Below are 24,491 nucleotides of genomic sequence, written 5' to 3' on the forward strand. Positions count from 1 at the left end.
TAAGGAATCATCACAACCTGTGGAATGAGAATAATCACTACGTAGCAGAAGGACAGAATTCACAACTCTTTTTACTACATTTTCCGAAGGGATACAAAATACAAGACTGTAAAATGTTCTAGAATGATTATAACACAAGGTTTCAAATACAGTGAAAATCAACTAAGAAAGTAAGAGAGACAGAGAAATCAGAGTACCAGTAGTGTTCTAAAATATAAAAATCACATTTCACCTGCAATGCATAAAAAACTGAACTGAAATCTGAAGCAGTCTCCTCTCAATGGGTAGCTGGTCTAAGAGTCCTTGTCTTGTGCTTTAATATTGATGGTGTAATCCTAGAAGTATACAGCTGGTATAGCACAGTGGGGAGGAAAGCCTGGCTAGGAGTCCAGAGTCTGGGAGTTCAAATCCCTGCTCGTGTCTCCTGGGTGTCAAGGGCCAGCTAAAGATCAACCCCACAGGGAGTGGCTCGGGGGTTACATGCCCTGCCACCTGTGCAGCCGTGGGCAAACTGCATAGTCCCAAGGAGTCCAGTTGCCCCTCAGCTGGCAGTTGCGGACAAGGAAGGGGCTGGCTTGTGCAGCTGTGGCAAGCTGAGCAGGCCTTAGCCAGCTGGGGAAGACTAGCCTCAGAGGGAAACAATGGTAAACCCCCTCTGACTACCGCTTACCATGAAAACCCTATTCATAGGATAGCCATAAGTAGGGATCGACTTGAAGGCAGTCCATTTCCATTTCAATCCTATAAGTGCCAAAGTAAGACCCACTGAGTTCAACGGGACTTACTCCCATGCATGCACAGGACTGGAGCCTGAGTATTCATAATAATACATTGTTGACTTTAATTGTGGGCAGAAGCACAAGTGGACTTCTGCTTATACAACGGGACTTCATCTTCTTCCCCCTGCAGCTCTCCCCATGCCCCCCAATCTTCTCTGGAGGATCCCCCAACCTCCCAGAACAGATTTTGAGGGTGTGTCTGCAGAGGGGAGATTAGATGAAGTTCCTTTGCACAAGTCTGTTCGCTTCACCTGGGCAACACTGAATACAACTCTAAATATTTCTATACCTGATTTTTACATATTTGCCCAGCAAAGCCCTGTGAATTGACATTATTCCTTATTATTGGGCCTGTTTATTTGTTGGGAGCCACGGGTTGTATCCCATCTCAGTCCAGCTCAGAGTATACCCATTAAAATTAATGGACATGGGTAACAGGTTTATTAATTTCAATGGGTCTACTCTCAGTAAAACATAACTGAATACTACCCTAAGTTATTTGAACTTGGGTCTGACTAAAATCAACGAGGAAGGGTAGTTATACTAAACTTAAATCCCACTGATTTCAATTACCTAACAATACCATCCTATGCAGGACTGCTCAGAATTACATTCCATTGGTTTCAGTTAGATTTTACCAATGAGATTGTCCAGGATTGCTGCCTCAAGCTGCAATGAAATGTACTTCTGAGTAAGCTCACCTAGGCTGCTCCAATGGGGCTGTTTCTTTCGTTTTTTAAGTGTGTGGTTCTTGGTGTATATGCTGTGTTTTATAAGTGCTACTGCTGTGAGGACTTTATCAAAAACTGGGATATTAATCTGCTAAATAAATAAATAGGATTGCACTGCACATATAGGATCCAACCATGTATTCCTTTCTACTTTCTTTATAATGATGATGTTTTAATTGCTGTTTTACTGTTGGGTCATATATATAGTTTGCTATATATGCTTCATACAAATGGCTGTGTTATTGTGAGCTGCCTTGAGAGTACACTTCCGATTAGAAAGGTGGGACAGTAGTTTTTTAAATATATACACACATTTATTTTTAATTTATGGATGCTAACACATCTTAGAGGAGGTGCAATGCCCTGGATTATGGTGAACAGGTGGATGACACTTGATGGGAGATAGTTTGAGAGGGACTCATTTGCAATTACTACTATGGATGGCTGCACTGGGCTTGTTCCCTGGGTGCTACTCTCCCACAATATTTTCAGAGAATATTTTTCCCGCTGAAAATTACCTTCTCTCCCATGTCAACCTTGGTGAAAGTGAAGGTCTGTAAATGGGTGTTGGAGGCCCGAATGCTTGGAGCAATGTTCTCCACAAGCATCTTCTCCATGTACTGGCCAAAGAAGGGCCAAGCCTGGGCCAGAATCTTCCATGAAGGGGGAGAGAGACAGAGAGAGAGAGAGAGAGAGAGAGAGCCATGTTAGTACTGTCATGATGCAGCCATGGCTGGGAAGGAGCAATTAAGCCCACCACTCCTTACCTTGTTGAGCCATTCAGCTTTTTCAACATCTGGGAAACTGACCTAGATTTTTAAAAAGAACAGAAAAATAATTATAGATTAGTTTCAAGTACAAAGAACCCATCTGCTGTGGGCTCCTAGACACACTAGAAGCTACCCCCCCCTCAAGATTCTCCATAATTCCTGAGTAAGATGTGCTTAGCAAAAGGAGCTGGTGTGTGCCACATATCTGGAATTTTAATATAGAAGAGTCAAAATGGTGTGGAGCAAAAGTAAGAAAGCTCAGGCCTTGAGACTCAAGGCAGCTCTCCACGTCTCTCTATCTGGTCCTTGGTGTTGTCTCTAGGCCACACCCATCACCGGCCCTGTTTCACACCCTTGTTGAGTGTTCTTGCCTGGCTGGAATATATATATGTATGACTGTGGAGTAAAGAGGCCACATTCATACCATACATTTATTCCACTGTTATGTGGCTTCTCCTAAAGAATCCTGGGAAGTGTAGTTTGTGAAGGGTGCTGAGAGTTGTTAGGAAACCCGTTCTCCTCACAGAACTGCAACTGCCAGAGTAGTGTCATTCCCTCTTCCCAGAGAATTCTAAGAATTGTAGCTTTGTGAGGGGAATAGGGGGTCTCCTAACAACGCTCAGCACCCTTCACAAACTACACTTCCCAGGTTTCTTTGGAGAAAGCAATGACTGTTCAAAGTAGTCTAATAGTGGGATAAATTTATGATGTGAATGTGGCCAGAGTGTCATTGATAGGCTGAGGAGGAAGGGATTCAAATCCTTGTTTATCCATGAAGCTCACTGGTGACTCTGGTCCAGTCACCATCTTTCTTCCTGATCTATAACACAGGATTGTTGTGAGGATAAGATGGGATAATGTCATATGGGCCACCCTGAACTTCTTGAAGGAAGGCTAAATTGTAAATGTGGCCAATGAAAGAGAGGACAATTTGAGTATCTGGTGCAGGAAGACACGTCCTAAAATTCTCAGCTATTTGTTTTAAGCAACTGGAGAATTTACTGCTGGGTATGACATGCTGAGTTTTCAATTGTTAACTGACCTATTTCAAGGTACGTGCCTAAAATCGCCCCCATCAGCAGTGATAAATTGAGCAATAGCTATTCACCACTTCTTGATAAGTCATTATTAGCCAGTGCCTAAACTCACACAAAACGTTTAACATGACCACTAATTAAAAAATCCTAAACTTACTTTTGAGCATACATGCATAGGACTGTGTTGTGACTTTGTACCCTCCATCATACCAGTTCCCCTTTAGCACACACAATACAAACCATACAAGGTGTAAAGGGCAGTTGTTAGTTACTCAGATTAGAAGCCTTTCCACAGATACCTAGGACCTCAAGACCCATGAATAAACAGCAGGGTTATCAGGTGAAGATAAAATTGAATAGAGGTCAAAGATGGGGAGGCAAAACTCCAAGGGGACCACGAGTCAGGAGTTCAGGCCTTGGAACATATTATGAGACAGTGCTGCACTCAGTCATTGTCCATCACCATGTCAGCTGTTTGGTGAAGCAATTTTCTCTCTGCTTTCTGCTTTCTGAATCTGCTTGCTCAGAATACAGAGGAGGGTGGGGAAGAGGAGGGGAAGAGGATGCTTTGAAAACAGGGGGAGTGGTGACATGAGAAAAGCAGCTGACCCTTTTCAGTATTCTAGGCCACAGGTATCAAACACACACACCCTTCCTCTTCCACAGAAATCATGCTACTGGGAGCTTGAAGCAGAGCTTGCAGTTTCTTATAGAGTATGAGCACTGCAAGAGGCTACATGCATGTACACATGGGTATAAGAAAGGGGGAGAGGCCTCACACATTACAGATACCCTATTCAGAGGTCACTTGCTAGAAGGAAAAAGGTGAGGACCCTGTGACCGGATTGTCACATGAAACAATCTTACATACATGAACCTGACTGTAGGAATCTGCCCACTCATAAAGGTCATCATTGGTGTTCCATCAATAATCTCTGTGTAGCTGGGACCAGGGAGAAGGGCTGAGCTTTTGAACTCCCTCCCCAAAGTGACTCACCTTGCCCCCCCCCTTTTATGGCCTTCTGCTGGATGGCAAAGACCTTTATTTTCAGACAGGCCTTTGGCTAATTATATAGGCCAGTCCTGTTTTAACCTTTTCTTCATGTGGTTTGTTAATGCTAATGTCTTCCTGCTGTTGTTTTTATTAATCAGGATTTCTTAATTAGAATTGCAATGGTCTTGTGCAACTTCTGTTTTTATGATGCCTCAGCCAACATGAATGATGGCTTATGCTGCTGCTCTTGATTTTTTAAGTTTTTGTTATTTTTATCTGTAAAACTTTTATTGAATTTGTACACACATGAACAAGAAAAAATGGAAAATTAATTTATTCACCCACATTGCTGTTCCCTAGTCCCAAAACGTGGACTACAGAGAGACAGCAACTCTTCATTCACAACGGCTCACATCAAACAGAACAATCTGACACTTTTTCAAATGGCACATACATGTTATGTTGGGATGCAGCATCAAAGAAGAAGCACAACATTTAAATTTTTCATAGAACTTGCTATCAGTAAGTTCGAATGAAAGGCTTTAAAAAAAATAGATACATTTGAGAAGGTTCACAGGACGATAATGAAAATAAAAGGTCCAGATACGAATCAGCATCAGAAGGACTTGTACATGCACATGTACACAGTCAAAGCTTTTTGCAAACTATTTTATGCTTACCATAGAGATAATCAGGGTCCTCAACATGGGGCCCTCCAGATACCATTGGACTACAACTCTCATCATCCCAGAACATTAGCCATGATGTCTGGGGCTGATGAGAGCTGTTGTTCAACAACATTTGGAGGACACAATGTAACCTTTGCATGAGGGATATTCCCTCCTCCAAAATCTATAGTTAGGGCTGTGTGCATTTTGTGTATCTGCATAATAAAGAAACAAGCATGGAACCAGGTACCTAAGGCAGAAGCCAACATCCTCTGAACATTGCTTAAAAAAAAAAGTATTTCCCTTGCCATTTTCTCAAACTGTGAAGAAAACCTTAAATGCAAGTAAGCAATGTGGTATTTGGTGAAATCAGCAGGAATTCCATGTTTGGGCATTTGTGTAGGAGAAGACGCAGTCCTAGATTCCTTATCAAACACTGTGTGTCTGCCCCTCGCTCTGTCACTATCCCATGGTGCCTGCCCCTTCAAAGTCTGGTCTAAACTCTCCTTTCACTTCCCTCAGATTTCAATTTTAAAAAAGTGTAGCTTATTAAATAAATACCTAGAATTTGGAAGGAAAGTAAATTCCTTGGTACAGAAAGTGGGTCACCTTAGTGCAGAAACTGAGGTGGCCAGCCTTTTGGCACAGGAAGCACAAACCTTTCCAATCCACAAGTAAAAATTGTTGTTTTCAGGGAAGGGGGAGATCAAGCAAGCAAGTATTAACCTTTTCCTCTATCTTGACTTCTGTAAAAAAAAAAAAAGCTATTATGCAAAATGGTATAGTTTTCTTGCGCATGGCTACCAAAGATGTACAAGCCTAAGCAAAAAAAAAAAAAAGATTAATTGTTCTCCAGTTGTGAAAGCCATTAAGCAGTAAGTGAGTTCAGAACCCCTATTTATGCAAGGTTGGAAAAATATATTTTAAAAAAACAGAGTAAGGCTGCCTCATACAGAGACAAGAGAAATTATGAGATGATACCAGGAATCATCTTCAAGGAGGGAAAGCAGCTGCTGCTTCTCTGCATGCATCTACTACCTACTACTTCCACTCAGCTATGCTTTTGCATTCATATGTAGCACCTGATTCAATGCTGCCAACTTCAGTTAAGTTGCCATGGTAACTAACACACATAGGAATGGCCTAGTACAGATAAGGCAGCAACCACAGGTTCCACATCCTTAATCAGAAACCCAGCCAGTTAAAATGAAAGTGGCTAGTTTTTCCCCCAGATTATATCTTAGAAGTACAGTTCATGAACCACATATGTTGGTTTGCAAACAGTTAAAGAAAATGGCTAAAGTACTAAAAACTAACCACAATAGGATGGTGGAGTGCCCCTGAAGCAGGTGTGCTGGGCTGGTTGTTCAGATTTCACTGGAGCCATCTACTTTGCACATACACTGAGTCACCAACCCTTGCTCATTCCCTCTGTCTGCTTTTGGGACAACAGGCTGTGAATCATTCAAGTGGGGACTCAAGTGTGAGAGACCTAGCCTCAATCTCCCCTGCTCACCAAAGTTCACATAGCTGGTCTGCAACACAGTTAACATTTATTCAATATTTACATTCCACTCTAGCCTAGAAGCTCTGAGTAGCTTAGGCAAGTTTTACACCATTAAGAGAGACAAGAAAAACAAACTATAAAATAAGAGTTTTGCCCTAAATCAGGGATAGGAGAACCCATGGCCAAGCATTTCTGGACTTCCATCATCCCTGACCATCAGCCATGCAAGCTGGGGCTGATGAATCCAAAAACATTTGGAGGGCCACAGGTTCCCCCATCTCTGTCCTAAACATTCCATAAATAGCCCCACACAGGCAGTGCCCTCATGGAGTGGAGAGGCACAGTCTCCCAGCAGGAAGTGGTTATCTGGTCCCTGGATGGAGTTCCAGATTGTTCTTCTGATGCTTCTATGGCCGCAGGGCAACAAGACAGTTGTAATAGGAAAGAAGGAATAAGAGGGAGCAAGCACTCTTGATAGAAGAATCAACAGGTCACCAGGCACTGTCCAGAAGTGATACATTCCCTGCCCAGAGAACTTAATTATACAAGAGTGGCTGTATACTATTGTCAGCATGGATTTTTCACATTCCACAATGTTAAATTGAAAATACCCCCATGCCATTCTGACGCTTCCCATAAGCTCATTTAAAACAAAACCTTACAAAACTTATAGTCCTGAACTCAGAAACACTTGCTTAACAACCCTCTAAATTTTCATGGCAATACACAAAACAGTCAGAGAGAATCGAGAGTTCAAAGTCTAAAAAGAGAGAGAAAAAATCCAGAGCTCTTTTGGACTTTTTTTTCTGTCAGAGTTCTCATAATCTGTTGAAATTCATTAAAAATCAGCCATGTTCACAGAGTACCTGTAATCCTATAATGACCTTGCCCCATACTCTGACCTTCATCTTCTGCAGTTTAAACGTTTAAAAAATGCCTGGCTAATTTTTAATTAATTTAAGAAATTTTGCATTGAACTGAATGATAGTGTCGGGCATGCTCAGTAAGAACCAACTGTCAGTGTTCTAAAAGCCAGACACACAGCTGCTGGGCTTGCCTAATCAGGAGGCTACACCCACACCAGATTTTAATTTCACTTGAGAGTCATGGCTTCCCCTCAAAGGATCCTGGGAACTGTAGTTTGTGAAGGGTGGCGAGAGGAGATTTCTATTCCCCTGAGAGAGCTCCAGTGGCCAGAGAGGTTTAACAGTCAGCCGCTCTGATTGAAGCTCTGTGAGGGAACAGGGCATCTCCTAGCAACTCTCAGCACCCTTCACTAACTACACTTCCCAGGATTCTTTGGGAAAAGCCATGACTGTGTAAAGTGAAATAAAGGTCTGGTGTGGATGTGGCCAGGGACAGCTTTGGATTATATTTGGATGGGAAGCTACATGTGCCTGCTGTATAATAAAAAGGTAGGGAAAACCCTGAAAAAGAATGATACTGTTCCCAATGTTTTCCTTTTGAAAGGGGCTTCCTCTCTGCCCAGTGTCCACCCATCCAATCCCCTCCTTCCACTTCCTTCTTCCCCCCTCCCCTCCCCTCCCCTCTTCCTCCTCCTCCTCCTCCTCCCCCTCTCCCTCTCCCTCCTCCTCCTCCCTCCTCCTCCTCCCTCCTCCCCCATTATCAATTTTACCTATCCAAAGCATGATTGCACAGGAGTAAATCCCATTGAACTCAATAAGCATGCAAACAATCAACCTGCCCTCCCCTCATCCTCCCTCCCCTCACCCTTACTTTACCCCTCCCCTTCCAATCCCCTCCTTCCGCTTCCCCCTCCCCTCCTTCCTCCTTCCCTCTACTCTCTCCTCTCCTATGGTCAGTTTTACCTATCCTAGCCATGATAGCACAGGAGTAAATCCCACTGAACTCAATAAGCATGCAAATGATCAGACCTGCCTTTCCCCTCTCCCTTCCTCCTCCCTTCTTCCTCTCCTCCCCTCTTCCTTCTTTCTCCTCCTCTGCCCACACCAGGCCTCCCTCCCCATGGTCAGCTTTACCTACCCTAAGCATGATTGCACAGGAGTAACTCAATAAACGCAAATGATCAAACCTGCCCTCCTCCCCCTCCTGCCTGCTCCCATCCCCCTCCTACCCTCCCCATTCCTTGTGGTCAGTTTCACCTATCCTAAGCATGATTGCAGGGGACTAAATTCACTGAACTCAATAAGCATGCAAATGATCAATCCATTCTCAGCAAACTTGCACAGGATCCTATTTCTTACCTCCCAGATTAAAAAGCAGAGAAATTCACTAATAGGCAAAAAACCTTGTGGTTTAAGAACATACCTATAGCCAACAGATATTTCTATCAAACTTTAAAAAGCAGGGAAATTGGGCAGCTCTAGTGAATGCACCAGGGGAGCAGGAGACCTGACCTCCTCTCTGAGATATTGTACTGCCCCACAAATTTGTCAAAATACAAACACAATTTGGGTTGGTCTTTCACAGTCCAATCCATTTCCTGTGTAACTTGGAAGAATTTGGTAACATGTGCCTCTGAGCATATGGTGAGTGGTGGCAACACCTGCCATCCGTCCAAACAACAGAAACAAGACATATGCTGTGCTGATCTAGTTTTAGCTGGAAGGAAGCAACAATATTAAAACAGTTGATATCATTCAGATAGTCACTTTAAATATGTTTGATTTACTTTGCAATTTTAGTGAAGTTTCCTATAGTAAATCATTTTCTTTTGCTTCTGTTTCTGTGAATATGTGAAGTACAGCAACACTTTGCAACACTAAAAAAAGCTCCAAAAACAATTGTGGAATAATGGCACTGACTATTCTGCAGAATAGTTTCCAATGGACATGAGGAGTGTCTCAGTTTGTACAAGATAAAACAGTGGGAGGTGAAATATATTCTAGCAAAATTCTAGGTGTGCTCTATGTTTTTAATTGACCATGCCCACCTTTCCTTAAGTGGAGTAGTTTAAGCATGACAGGCTGAAAACATGCACCTTGGGCAGGCCAAATTTGTTTTTTCCAACAGCTAGAGTCATTGCTTTATTAACAACGTAATCAGTCTGATTTTACACCAAACTGCAGTTTCAGAGTCAACTGTTAATGCACCTGAAATAGAACATAACCTCCAGTTTGAAACAAAAAAGGCTATCTTCACCATCATATGACAATGACCAATAAAAACGCTTTGAAATTAATAAAAATAAATTTGACACAGATTTCTAGGATGAATAATGAGAGAAATATAATTTTCTAGGATAGATTCTCTGTAGAAACAGTAGTAACACAGAAAATAAGCAAAGTAAAAAGAACACCAACAAACATACAAAAATGTAATTCTCCATCTTTGGGGATGCCAGGTGTTGCCACTATTCACCGTATGCTCAGAGGCACGTTAACAAATTCTTCAAAGCTACAAAGGAAGTGGATTGGACTGTGAAAGACCAACCCAAATTGTGTTTGCATTTTTACAAATTTGTGAGGCAGTACAATATCTCAGAGAGGAGGTCAGGTCTCCTGTTCCCCTGGTGCATTCACTATAGCTGCCCAATTTCCATGCTTTTTAAAGTTTGATAGAAATATCTGTTGGCTACAGGTATGTTCTTAAATCGCAAGGTTTTTTGCCTATTAGTGAATTTATATTACAGGTCAGGCATAGAACAGTGCAATGATTAAGGATACAGTGCAAGAGCTGTATTCATTTCACTTCTCTTTAAATACCTCTCATACCAACTCCTGAACTGCTTTTTGAACTTAGGGAAGATTTTTGGGATGATGATAACTGGTATAGCACAGTGGGGAGGAGAACCTGGCTGCAAGTCCAGAGTCTTGTGAGTTCAAATCCCCGCTCGTGTCTCCTGGGTGTTAAGGGCCAGCTAAAGATCACCCCACAGGGAGTGTCTCAGAGGTTACATGCCCTGCCACCTGTGCAGCTGTGGGCAAGCTGTGTAGTCAGCCTAGTTGCCCCACAATTGGCAGTTGCGGACAAGGAAGGGGCTGGCTTGTGCAGCTGTGACAAGCTGAGCAGGCCCTAGTCAGCTGGGGAGGACTAGCCCTAGAGGGAGGCAATGGTAAACCCCCTCTGACTACCACTTACCATGAAATCCCTATTCATAGGGTAGCCATAAGTCGGGATTGACTTGAAGGCAGTCCATTTCCATTTCCATTTTGGGAGGATGATGAGAGGAAAACTCTTTAGAAGAAAAATCACACGGATGGAAGCAAGAGGGGCAATGTGACTCAAGGGCAGACAGAGCACATGCCTTGCATGCAAAAAAAAAAGTACTTGGTTTAATTTTCCACAACCTCCACTTAAAAAATATACATATATATACCTTAATGGGGCTACATGAACCTCTCCTACCTAAAATGTATAAATTTTGTTTCTTTGAGGACTCCAGCTGAAAAACAAGGTGATAAAATAAAGCAATCCTCTATTTTGGGATGCACTATCACAGGAGAAACACAGCATTTAAATTTTTTATAGAACCTGATACCAGTAAGTTTGAATGAGGAAAGGTCTTTAAAAAAAAAAAGACAATGGTCAGAATAGTCAGTACTGGGCTAAATCACTAGCCTTTAACTGGTAGGTCACAGAACCCACTACCAGGTCACAGACTGATCTAAGGTCACTCACAACAGCATCACCACCACCATTCAAATATACAGCAAAGAATTAAGTTACATGTTTGGATTAAAGGTGAACTTGAAGACTACTGGGATTGATGGACGAATGGTATGATGACTCAGTATAAAGTAGCTTCATGGGTTCCCAGGAAAGGGCAGGGCAGGGCAGAGAACCAATGAGAAGAGGACAGCAGAAATTCAGCCTCTTTTGCCCAACAGAGGAAGTCATATTTCTCCTTCACAAGAGAAGAGATTCTTATTGAGTGTGCTATTTCTCCAAATCCCTGTATATACAGCAATCACTCCAGAGGTCAATTTGTTCTCTCTAATGATACTGAGAGAAGATCCAAGGCATAAGCAAGTCAACAGACTCCTTTATCCTTGAAACAAAAGGGACCTTATGTTCTGCTGAGTGGGTGTGAGGCCTCAGGCGGCACACAATGCAGGCAGCATGGCCAGCCAAACTTTTTTTTTAAAAAAAGGACTGCAGCCATCAGCTTCCCTGGCTGGGTGTGTTGACCAGCCCTTATCACAGCTGCTAGCTGGAGATGTGCAGCTTTTTTCAGTCTGCCATCCATGTGCCTACAGTAATTTCTCTCTCCTATTTTTATATACCTATGGAGCAATGGAAGAAAACCACCAAAGTTCCTTAGGCCAGGGAGGAGCCAGCAGTCCTGATTCCTTCAGCCAGAATGGGACTTCTCTTAGCAGCTGGTTCACTTCCTCTCTTCACAGTGAAACAGTAAGGTTGCAAGGGGGGGGGCGAAGAAGAGACCAAGGACAGAAAAGCTGTTTACAGCACTGCTGGTTTAACATAGCTAAACACCCTGCTGTTGACATTCAAGGAAAGACGTTAGAGCTGCAGCTCAAAGGCAACTGTCTGCATCACCATTCAAACCCTTAATGTTTATTTCCCAAAAGTATGTTATCGCTGGCTGGGTGCTTTATTTTAACCCAGTGGTTTTTGTACCCAGTTTACCCCACTTCCTCCTTCCATAATAAGCAGGACTCTATTCTTTCTATTGCGTGTGTAAAAAACAGTGGTGGTGAAGAGTTTGGCTTCAAATTGCAGCACATCTGCATGCAAGCCAGAGACAAGCCACTTTTTGGCACAGCTAACACGCAGAAGGGTATGCAAAACCCAGAAGAGAGAGAATGCTAGAAATATGTCTGTGTAGAAGATTGCAAAATAGGCATTAAGAGTACAAGATTGAGGAAAACAGTAGAGGGACAGAGGTTGTTGTTAAGGATTGCAGAATGTTTATTTTAAAAAAATACTGTTGAAATGCTGATGTAAAAGTAGGAAAATGAGATACAAGGGTTAAGGACAGAAGGAGCTGCCAAAAATCCACATGCTTCATGATAGCAGAAGTATTCATGATTTGCAGTAAGACTGGTACTTACAGAATAAATCACCCATACATTCTCCTAAGCACGCCCCACTGACATTAAGAGGCACTCTTGTGCACAGCCCATTCATTTCAATAGGAGTGCAGGAAGATTTGTCAGGGGATCATGTCTGTATTTTGGAATGTATTGATTTTCATGATAAATCCCAAATTAGAAAACACCATTTTTAGCTACTGTGTAAGAGATGAACTGAGGGACTCTGCAAGGGACATCCTTCTCCCCATCCACGGCATGTACAAAAGCAGATAGTAAACCAAGCACATTCCAACAGCTTATTCGTTATTTTTAAGTGCTTTCAGAGAGGGCAGCAGCCTTAAACGCTTTAAGAAATCAAAGCCTGGACTCATGTGGAATTAAACTATTCCTTTTACCCCAGTGGTTTCCAAACTTTTTTTCCCCATGGACCTCTTGAAAATTCGTGAGGATCTTGGTGGACCACTTAATTTTTTTCTGGCTATTGTAGTAACTGTAACGTTAGATGCTAGATGCTGTATGATTTTAGGTCTCTTTGGGTCTGGAGGACATAGAATAGTTGTCCCGAAGCACAAGGGGATATAAATCAGAGGCAGGAATCAGATCTCCCATGTACACAGTTAATCCTGGGGTAACAAACTCTGTACACATTTCTGACTTGTTTACATGTTCAAGGGGTAAATCTGAGACGGGAATGAGTTGGAACACGGCCTGGGACCACAATACCTGTTGGAACGCCTCTCCCGATACAAACCTACCCGTACGCTGCGATCAGCATCAAAGGCCCTCCTCCGGGTGCCGACCCAGAGAGAAGCCCGGAAGGTGACAACGAGAAAAAGGGCCTTTTCAGTGGTGGCCCCCGAACTATGGAATTCTCTCCCTGATGAGGTATGCCTGGTGCCAACGTTACTATCTTTTCAGCGTCAGGTAAAAACCTTCCTCTTCTCCCAGGCTTTTTAACATTTTAACATTTAATATATAATTATTTTAATATTTAACATCTTAACATCTTAACCAGTTTAATACTTTTTTAACAGTTAATACTTTAGTATTGAGTTTTGTATTCGTCTATGTGTTTAATTATGTTTGGGTTTTTGGTATAATTTTTTTGCATTTTTAGTTGTTTAATAATGTTTTAATTGTTTGGATGTTTACATGTTGTGAACCGCCCAGAGAGCTTCGGCTATGGGGCGGTATAAAAATCTAATTAATAAATAATAAATAAATAAACAGCACTTACGGCCACCTGAAAATATCAGTGTTTTCTGTGTTTTTCATTCACTCTTGGATAGTTAACGCCCTTCCTGGTGTTTAATCTCCTCTGGATGGAATTCAGAGTTTTATAGGAAAACCACAGGAACGCATGAATGAGAAAGACACTCAACAAGTGGATGTGGCTGAAACACCTTGAAATTCCTTGTTCGCATAAGCAGCGGGGGTTGCTCCCTCAGGACAGCAACTTCTATGGTCAGATTCATGCGTTATGCCAGCAGCAGCACTCCCATTTAGGTCAGAGAGGAATAGGCATCCCTCCTCCCACTTCTCTCCCCCAAGCAGCTGACCTGACTTGTGAAGTGCAGGCTGCATGAATAGAAGGCCAGCTGTGCAGGCACCAACAACACATAAGGAGTCCCCTCCTCCCGGGGGGAAAAAGGGGAGGCAAGTTTGTGAATTGTGTGGCTGCAATTTTGAGCATCTAAGTGGAGTGCCTATTTCACACATGAAAACAGCTGCTTGGCAGAGGGCAGGGCACTCACTCCTCTACTGCATAAAGAAGAATATCAGTAATGTGTGAAAAAGGGCTGGCTCCTAACCATGTTAACATACCCACATATAAGAATTAACAACAAGCAGCAGCCCACATGGAAGTAGATGGGTCCATCAAGTTGACAGGGTCTGAACATAAGAACAGTCTTGCTGGATCAGGCCAATGGCCAATCTAGTCCAGCATCCTGTTCTCACAGTGGCCAGGCAGATGTCTATGGGATGCCTCAAAGAAAGACCTGCATGCAACAGTGCTCTCCCCACCTGGGATTCCCAGCAACTTGTATTTAGAGGCCTACAGCCTACAACACGGGAGGTAGTATGGAGTGAGTGATCATGTACACACACACATCCCTGCACCCCCATCCTTATTCTATTTAAACTACTATATTGTCTCCAAGGTTAGAATCTATCAACCCGTTTTTAATTTACACCCCCCTTGGATTTTTCATAGCCATTAAGAATACAAAAAGAACCTACTGGATCAAGCCAATGGCCCATCTAGTCCAGCATCCTGTTCACGCAGTGGCCAAGCAGATGCCTGGGGGAAGCCTGCAAGCAGGACCTGACCGCAAGAGCATTCTCTCCTCCTGTGGTTTTCAGCAACTGGCATTCAGAAGCATACTGCCTCCAACTGTGGAGGCAGAGCACAGTCCTCATGGCTAGCAGCCACTGATAGCCTGATTGGTCATAGGTATATTAATTCATTTTAAGACCCATGCACATTTTGAACAATCCATTGCCTAGAATTCAAACTGAGTTTACAAATTAAAAAAAAATCCTCTGGAATATTTTCTTGAAAGGTGGGTCATATTTCTCTAATTTAAAATGTATATAAAACACACCCTCAAAACTAGTAATAGATGACAATGATGTTTTCACAAGCCCTCCAAGGTTTTATGGGGAAGAGGTAACTTGGGCAAGATTCCCTCAGGGAATGCTCCCCTCCATGTCCTCATCTCTACTGTATGAACTCTTTCAGGAATAAGTGTTCCAGTTTGATGTTTAAGATGTTGGGCTGGAGTGCCTCTCTGCAAGCAGATCTGTTGGCAGAAAAGTGCCTGAACTTTTCTACTTTTTTCAAGTGGCAAGCTTTTGGAGGTCAATGCTTATTATTTCAATGATCCTAAAATCCACCGTGGAAACTCTACTTATGCATGTTACGAGAAAAGGAATGGGTCTGGATGTTTATCCATGTGCTTCTTGTACTAGATAGCAGGGCTGTGGAGTCGGAGTCGTGGAGTCGGAGTCGGGAGCAATTTTGGGTGGAGTCGGAGTCGGTAGAAATGTACCGACTCCGACTTCCAAATAAATTTTGATTGACAAGAAGCAATTTTGGGTGGAGTCGGAGTTGGACAGTAGAAAAATAGAGGAGTCGGAGTTGGACAGTAGAAAAATAGAGGAGTCGGAGTTGGAGTCGGAGTTGAAGGTGTGTACCGACTCCACAGCCCTGCTAGATAGAGCATCATGTGTGAATTCAGCATGTCAGTATGTTTATCTAAGTACAATAAGTCAAGGGAGAATCAGCCTTTGCTTTAAAATGTTACCTTGGCTCCGTGCCTGGCTCTGGCCCATCCTCTTTGCTTTTGCTATGCTTGAGGGTTGCTTAGTTTCCTTTCTCAGAAACAGATGGCCCTTCCTCCCATTCTTGTTTCTCTGTGTGCTTTCAGCCTTTGCCTCTTGTTTAATTGAAATAGGCACATTAGCCAGGCGCTCTGAAAACTGCCCTTCTCTCTCTCCAACCTCTCCCAATCTTCTTATCTTGCTGAGCTGCCAGGTGATTCCTTTCCACTTGAGCCACTGAGGGCTCCCAACTCTTCACAGAGCAGAAGACTTTAGAATTTCTCAAGAATCATGTGGGGGCCAAAAGCAGTCTGGGTGGGTTGTAGGGAAGAAACTGGATTTTGGGTTCTGCCGTTGCTCTGGAGAGAAATGGGATATGGAAGCTTATAGACAAGGCTAACCTCAGGCAGTTGGCATTGTCAGGCATCTGCTGAGGCCTGGTCTTCTGCAACGGGCTCAGTGCTACCAGCCAGAGTCCCCTTGACTTTCCTTTCTGTTGCTGCCTATTCATTTGCCTTCTTCAAGCAAGTGAGGAGTGACAGGGAGCAAGGAGGAGAGGAGAAGCAGCCTCTTCTCTCCCCCCCTTGTTCTCTCCCTCAGTATAGTAGGGCAGATATGGGCCCACAAGGATGAGGCGAGTAAATGGGTAGCAGCAACAGAGATGAGGACAATATTCCAGCACTCAGGCAAATGCATCAAAAAATGTTGGTAGCTCACAGAATGTTCTCACTCGGTCCCGTGCCCACACATTTCTGTTAGCTATTTGTCTCTTGAAAAAACAGGTTTTAGTTATTTATTTAACACTTTCTACAAAGCTTCTCTGCCTCGTTGGCTGGAAGCAAGTCTTAATCACTATAGGTGAGCAGCTATTTAAAGACTACACTCATATGCATATGTAAATGGCATATGTGTAAAGAACACCACAGAGACAGAGAGAAAACACACATAGGAAATAGGAACATAGCAGATGTCTTTTGATATCAAGTCAGACCATTGCTTCATTTGGTTAAATCTGCCTTTACACTGATTGGCAGTGGATCTTCAGATTTCAAGCAGGAGTCTTCCCCGGTCCTGCCTGGGGATGCCAGTTATTGAAGTGAGGACCTTCTACATGTGAGGCATTTGCTCTGCCACTGAGCTATGGCCCATCCGCTAAATCTAAGTGACATGCAGGAAAAAGCAGCTGCTGTGCACTCAGGAGGCAGAGGTCTAACAAGATATAGTTTATATGTGCAGAGAATCAAATAGATTGTACCACCTCAAACTGCAGACGGGCATCTGCTCTCTTAAATGCTGCCCCATAAAATAAAAGCAATTTGCTCATAGAAAAACAATATTCCAGAAAAGTGGCTAGGCTGAATCTTAACACTTGGGATTTCATGTTTTTTTCAGGGCAGGGGAGTACATTCAGTTCACTGGCCAGACTTTTTAGACACCTGTTAAGAATGGAGTGTGTGCCCTACAATGCAGCCCCTATGGCTGCATACTCTAAGAGGTAAATTGACAGTGCTGGACAGGCTGTTTTTCAGGGAAGTTTGTCCATTAATTATCTTTTCACTGAGGAAGCCACAATAAGCTTTCAAAAACTTCAGGGTTCCTCAGAATACTGTTTTAAAAGACAATGCTGTAGTACTTCGGCAGGGCCCAATAAATCGGCAGGGCCCAATAAACTGCATCCTAGAGTATTGAAGGAACTGGCTGAAGAACTCTCAGAACCGCTGTCTATTATCTTTGCGAAATCATAGAGGACTGATGAAGTGCCAGAGGACTGGAGGAGAGCTAATGTCCCTATCTTCAGAAAGGGCAAAGAGGAAGAAACGGGGAACTACAGACCAGCCAGCCTAACATCAATCCCTGGAAAAACTCTGGAACAGTTTATCAGCAGTCAATCTGTAAGCACCGTGAAAACAATGCAGTGATTACTAGGAGCCAACATAGATTTATGAAGAACAAATCCTGCCAAACTAATCTTATCTCATTTTTTGATCAGGTAACCTCCCTTGTAGACTGTGGGAATGCTTGAAAAGATATATATCAATATATATCTCGACTTCAGCAAAGCTTTTAACAAAGTGCCCCATGATATTCTAATTAGCAAGCTAGCTAAATGTGAGCAGGATGGAACAACTAACAGATGGATCCACAGATGGATCCAGAATCATACTCAAAGAGTGCTTATCAATGGTTCCTTCTCAAACTGGGCAGAAGTAACAAGTGGGGTACCACAGGGCTCAGTCCAGGGCCCAGTGCTCTTCAACATTTTTATGAACAACTTGGATGAGGAGGTTCAGAGTATGCTTATCAAATTTGCAGATGATACAAAATTGGGGGGGGCACAGCTAATACCGTAGAATACAGAAACAAAATTCAAAAGGACCTTGATAGGCTGGAGCATTGGGCTGAAAACAGAATGAAATTCAACAGGCATAAATGCAAAGTTCTGCACCTAGGAAAAAGAAACCAAATGCAGAGTTATAAGATGGGGGATACTTGGCTCAGCAATACGGCATGTGAGAAGGATCTTGGAATTGTCGATGATCACAAGCTGAATATGAGCCAACAGTGCGATGTGGCTGCAAAAAAGGCAAATGCTATATTAGGCTGCATTAACAGAAGTATAGTTTCCAGATCGCATGAAGTATTAGTTTCCCTCTATTCAGCGCTGGTTAGGCCTCATCTTGAGTACTGCGTCCAGTTCTGCCCTTCGCACTTCAAGAAGGATGCAGACAAACTGGAACAGGTTCAGAGGAGGGCAACAAGGATGATCAGGGGACTTGAAACAAAGCCCTATGAGTGACTGAAAGAACTGGGCATGTTTAGCCTGGAGAAGAGAAGACTGAGGGGAGATATGATAGCACTCTTCAAGTACATGAAATGTTGCCACACAGGGGAGGGCCAGGATCTCTTCTTGATCGTCCCAGAGTGCAGGATATGGAATAATGAGTTGCAGGAAGCCAGATTTCATCTGAACATCATGAAAAACTTCCTAACTGTTAAGAGTCATATGACAATGGAACCACTTACATAGGGAGGTAGTGGGCTCTCTGACACTTGAGGCATTCAAGAGGCAGCTGGACAGCCATCTGTCGGGAACGCTTTGATTTAGATTCCTGCATTGAGCAGGGGGCTGGACTTGATGGCCTTATAGGCCCCTTCCAACTCTACTATTCTATGATTCTACTTACTAAGCAGAACCCAGGAATAGACTCGTATGCAGTAATTTCTCTTTCCCTCTCCCCAAACTCACCACAGATAAGAACAATCCTAAACTTTCTGATGAGAGTTTGGCATTGCAGAAGGGCTTTTGACCAAACAGAGGCATTACTCATGGAAGGGGGAGGAGCAATTTCACCAGTTACACCTTCAACCCCACCCTCATCTCCCATGGTGTTCTAGGAGCCATCAATACTCCAGAGTACATTTGGGGTGGGGGAGAGGTGACAGGGGCTGCAGAGGGAAAGAGGAACCTCCACCCTTTCCATTAGTGGAAACCTCTACTGGATCAAAAGTACTTTCATGAACAGAAGGAGCCGTTAGGACAAGAGCGGCGTTGTTGTTTTATGTGCCTTCAAGTCGATTATGACTTATGGCGACCCTATGAATCAGTGACCTCCAAAAGCATCTGTCATGAACCACCCTGTTCAAATCTTGTAAGTTCAGCTCTGTGGCTTCCTTTATGGAATCAATCCATCTCTTGTTTGGCCTTCCTCTTTTTCTACTCCCTTCTGTTTTTCTCAGCATTATCGTCTTTTCTAGTGAAGCATGTCTTCTCATGATGCGTCCAAAGTATGATAACCTCAGTTTCATCATTTTAGCTTCCAGTGATAGTTCTGGTTTAATTTGTTCTAACACCCAATTATTTGTCTTTTTTGGAGTCCATGGTATCCGCAAAGCTCTCCTCCAACACCACAATTCAAATGAGTTGATTTTTCTCTTATCGCTTTTTTCACTGTTCAACTTTCACATCCATACATAGAGATCGGAAATACCATGGTCTGAATGATCCTGACTTTAGTGTTCAGTGATACATCTTTGCATTTGAGGACCTTTTCTAGTTCTCTCATAGCGGCCCTCCCCAGTCCTAGCCTTCTTCTGATTTAGAACACTGAAGAGTGTTCTAAAATTGCTTAATATAACTCAGCATGAGAGACTGAACCGGTATAGAGCGTGGGCCCACCGGGGTAGGAGGCAGGTTAGGTTGCTGCTTGTGTGATACGGTATTGCCCTAATTGGAGGTGAGTGAATGAGCTAGTTGTAAATTATGCTTAATCCTACCAGGGACTTCTGTTTCATCTATTATGTTTAGCCATTAATGATGTTTATATGTGAAATTTTATTGTATTTATGTACTTGATTTTTATTTATAATGTTTTCTTTTTTAATGTGTAAGAAAATATTCTGTTTTCTTGTTGTTAATTATGCTGCTTTTAAAATGTGATTATTGTGTTTGTATCTGATTCTCATTTGTAGTGTTTTGTTTTGATATCTTGTAATTGTCTACTTGATTATTTAATACAAATTGTAAACTGCTTAGAGATTCCTTTGGAAACGTGAAACAGCCTAGAAATAATTTAAATAAATAACTGGTATAATAATTTCTCACCAAATGGGGACAACCAGTGGTAGGGAGGGGGAACGCAATCATATGTAAATAGATGGAAGCACAATGCACATTGCAAGCATTGGTTTACAGAGACTGGATCCCCCCCCTTTTAACTCTGCCCTAAAACTATTCAAACAAATGTTAAGTGAGTAAGGAGAGGGAAAGCAAGCACTGCCCAGGTCCGCTTCCAAACCTGCTGGGCTTGTTCTGGGACCAAAGAACTTGTCATGTTGTTTGCTCTCCAAAATGAAGAAAATGAGCTGAATACCCAGGTGGCTTTTGAGGTTAACAAACCTGGCTGGGATTCAGGACATCAAACGTCAGCTCTCAGCTCCTGAATCAACTGCCAACATTGTTCTGGACAAGCCACTTAAGGAGAACTCACTAAGGTGTCTCAGGATAGGGCACACTGTAATGTGATAGCAGAAAGAAGCTAGAAGTCACATGATGAACTATTCCTGCAGCTCGGAGTCTGTGATCAATCACTTGTGCTGGTCACTACCGCAAGTACTGGAGATGCACCAGAAACAGATGCTTGACTCAGTCCACTTTGATGCAGCAGGAAGAAATCGGCTTTTTCCCCCAGAGACTTCACTCAGAAAGCCACACAAAGCTTCTCTTTCTTCTATTGTAAAGAAAGCTTTCAGTATGTCTTAATGACATTATAGGAATGCTTCATCAAATTATGTTATTTGATCTTTTATTATATTTATATCCCACCTTTCCACCAAGAAGCTGAAAGTGGCATACATGATTCTCTCCCCACCCATTTTGTCCTCCCAACAACTGTGAGGTAGGTTAGGCTGATAGAGAGTGACTGGCTTAATATTCATTAGTAAGGTGCATGACACAGTGGGGATTTGAACCCTGGTCTCCCAGGACCTAGTCCAACACTCTAACACTACTACACCAAACTGGCTCCTTTACCCTGGGTGCTATAGAGACTGTTATAATTTCCAAGACTTGTAACCCATTGTTCCAGGTGCCCTGAGACATTCTACCCATGCAAAGGAAGCTGTACAATGCCCTATTTCTACTGGGGAGGGAGGGGTAGGCTCTGTATGCACAGCACATGTCACAATGAGACCCTAAAATGTGGTAGGCATGGTCCTTAGTCAAATAACTCCAAGACCTGACTATATAGCAGGATGTGGGTACATCATGTTCATAGGGTTTGTCTAATGGTACACTAGCTACACAGCTTTCAATAACTCGGAAGTGTAATTCTTTTCTTTTTAAAGCTAAGCTACCATCTGCACCATCTAGCTCAGAGGTATTCAAAAACCGGTAGGAAGATGCCAGACGTTCTATATTTAGAAGCTCCCTTCAACTGCCTGCCCTAAACGTTACACCCACTGATCTTAACTGTGTGGCTGTAAAATGAACAGAAACAACAGCATTTCCTGTATTGGAGAAAACGGAGTGGGTAGTGAGTCAGACAGAAGCATTCCACAAATGCCATTGCCATTAGGCCTGCCGAGACAGCCTGTGCCACAGAGACTGGGGCCCTCTTTCCTATATTATGAGACTTTTGGGTCCGCTTATACAGACATCCAAACTGCTAGCCTTGCTAGATATCAGGCTTGATAACTGCTATGTGCTTGGTTACCTGTGACAAAAATAACCTCCAAGTAATTTGGCAGAGAGGTTTTCATGAACTTGCAAGAGTTGGCCCCTTGTATATCCTTTCAGACTGTTCTGTGCCACAAACAGCTGACTAATATGTGTATAAAAGGGCAGACAACTTTTGGGGACTTGCTTGCAAAGCTCTCATGGTCTTAATATACACGCTTTGCATATTACTGTTTTTAGATATCATCCCAAGCAATCTGTCAGGCTATAACACTCAAAAACTGTTCCCTTAAAATGTCCAACTCTGATGCAAAGGCCATTTAGGACAATCTAAACATTTTCTAAATCTCTGATAGCTAAGACTATTTTTTTACTGAATTAAAATTGGAGGCACTGTTCCATGCTCGCAGATGAAAAGGTTTGCTTTTACAATGTAAAATGTAAGAACCACCTGCCCCTGGGGAAGCATACCCACTGGATATGCCACCTCATTGGAAGCAAGAAAGCCCATAGCAGTGACTCATGCAAATACATAATAGACAGCCTTCACTGTAGGGGGGTGGGCAGACAAAACATAGGTAATTCTACTGAAGCTTTGCATTGGATGATACTGCAGAAATGTGACAGAACTGCTCACTCCCAGCAGAGAGTGATTGGAAGGAGGCATCTCCAGAGCAGGAAGTCATGCAGATACACAGCTTTAGGTGAACATTTTAGGAGCCTTAAGCATTAAATGAAATGTTGTTTCATGTGATATACCAGCAAATCTCACTACTACTCTTCAGGTTCTGCAGTAAAGTGCAACAACATATAGCCTCGTGGCTTAATCTTGGACAAGGGAGAGGTGGGTTTAGAATGCAGCCAAGTGGGCCATATTGGACAGGCCAGTGCTAATCCCAGCTCAGAAGATCCATCAGAGGCAGATGCTGTCATCTCTGCAGAGAGGCTTGTCACCCAGATGAAATGTTGATGAGAACTCTGTCTACAGCTACTGAAGTGGCAGCTCATTGTATGACCAGCCTTATAGTTCATAACAAACAAGAGCGGCCCCCACTCCCTGCCACTAAATAAACCAAGTTTAAGCACTTAGAATCCAAGCTGGTTGCCTCCTATTTGGTGCAAAGGTTCACGTCTGATACAATCATCTCTCTCACCTCTCGAAAAAAATATCAGAGAGAAAGAAAGCTAAAGCACTTCCCCTGAAAAATGCACAAGCCATTTGCAGGTCTTTTTTCCATTAACAGGCATAACAGAGGCTCAGGTTTTCTCACAACGTGGGCTACAATTCCACTAGAATAACTGATAAGAGCAACGGAGGACACTGCCACCCTAACTATTGCTGGTTCAGTTAACTCAGAAGTGGTCAGATTGGAACTTTCAAGCTCTGACCACTTCTAAGTTAACAAATCTTGCAACATTTGCACAGGCTTCAGGCTCCATTTAACCAAGGGCAAGTTCACATGTTCCATTTGACAGCAAGAGCAGAGGCAAGTTATCACATTCCATCATTGTCTCCCAATGTTCACTAACTGCCTGAAGAGACAACATTCTATCCCGTAAGAGATGCAATGTCAATACCAGCTTTGCACAGCCACATTATCACATATCAGCAGCAATTATCAAGTGGAAAATTATAACCTCTGAACTCACTTTAGATTAGGATACTAAAAGCCAAATCACAGAGCTGAGAGCTGAAAGATACTATCCTCAGTTTCCAAAGACTCAGGTTCTTTGAATCTGCAAACGGTTACACTCAGGGAAATGCTTAAAACAAAGGGCCCCATTAAAAATGGAGGGATTGTCCTTTTCCTTCCAAAAGTTAACCAATGGCCTGTTTCCATCCCTATTGGCAGTCTTCTGTTCTACCGTGACATTCTGCTTTTGGACACAGGGTTGGTAGCATTATATCATCACACCCAAATAAATGCTAGCTGGGGTGTTTTGAGGGTGCAGAGAGATGCACTCCTCCTTGTAAGGCTTCAAGAGGTGAAATAATGTTGCCACAGCAAAGAGAGATTTAAGCCCCCCCCAAAAGCTACATGCCTGCTGTTTTATTCCTTCCCTGTCCCTGACTGGGTCACTTCTTCAATTGTTCTCCAGTATTTATGTACAGGGAGAACAGAGAAAAAGAACAAGACAGGCAAGGGGCACAAGATGATGCAAAGATCTGCATATGAGCTAGTGATAGGAGGTGTGTGGGAGGGCGGGAAACAGCATACAGGCTGCAGGAAGCACTGCAAAGAGATGGAAGACAAAGCAGGAAAGTCAAATAGGCTTCCCTCAAGCGGGGGTGGGGGTCCTGGAAGGAAGTTGTAGGGAGAGCAACATATGGAAGCAGAATATAAAATCATGTATCAAAAGAGTTTTAGATGCAACAGGGGAGCTTCAGAGATAGAAGCAGGAAAAGATATCAAGAGGGCATGAACAGTTGCAAATCAGGGAGGGTGCTAAACGCAGCAACTGTTTTCAAGAGGATGTGTTTCCCCAAGCCATTTTTTTTCATTGGCAATCACTCGTGGCCAAGTAAG

General features: G+C 42.9%; 1 protein-coding gene across 2 annotated transcripts in view; it reads right to left on the reverse strand.

The window, feature by feature from the left end:
* The window catches only part of ESYT1 (extended synaptotagmin 1), a 71,089-nt gene that overhangs the window by 37,849 nt on the left and 8,749 nt on the right, over positions 1-24,491 (reverse strand). For both annotated transcript variants that reach the window (XM_061614745.1, XM_061614744.1), the window contains exons 2-3: positions 2,278-2,319; positions 2,029-2,163 (exon numbers count right to left, since the gene is read on the reverse strand). In XM_061614745.1, the coding sequence (XP_061470729.1) occupies positions 2,029-2,127 (99 nt within the window). In that variant the 5' untranslated portion in view covers positions 2,128-2,163; positions 2,278-2,319. The remainder of the gene's footprint in view (positions 1-2,028; positions 2,164-2,277; positions 2,320-24,491) is intronic.

This window comes from Rhineura floridana, chromosome 3 (assembly GCF_030035675.1).
Source record: "Rhineura floridana isolate rRhiFlo1 chromosome 3, rRhiFlo1.hap2, whole genome shotgun sequence".
Classification (NCBI taxonomy): domain Eukaryota; kingdom Metazoa; phylum Chordata; class Lepidosauria; order Squamata; family Rhineuridae; genus Rhineura; species Rhineura floridana.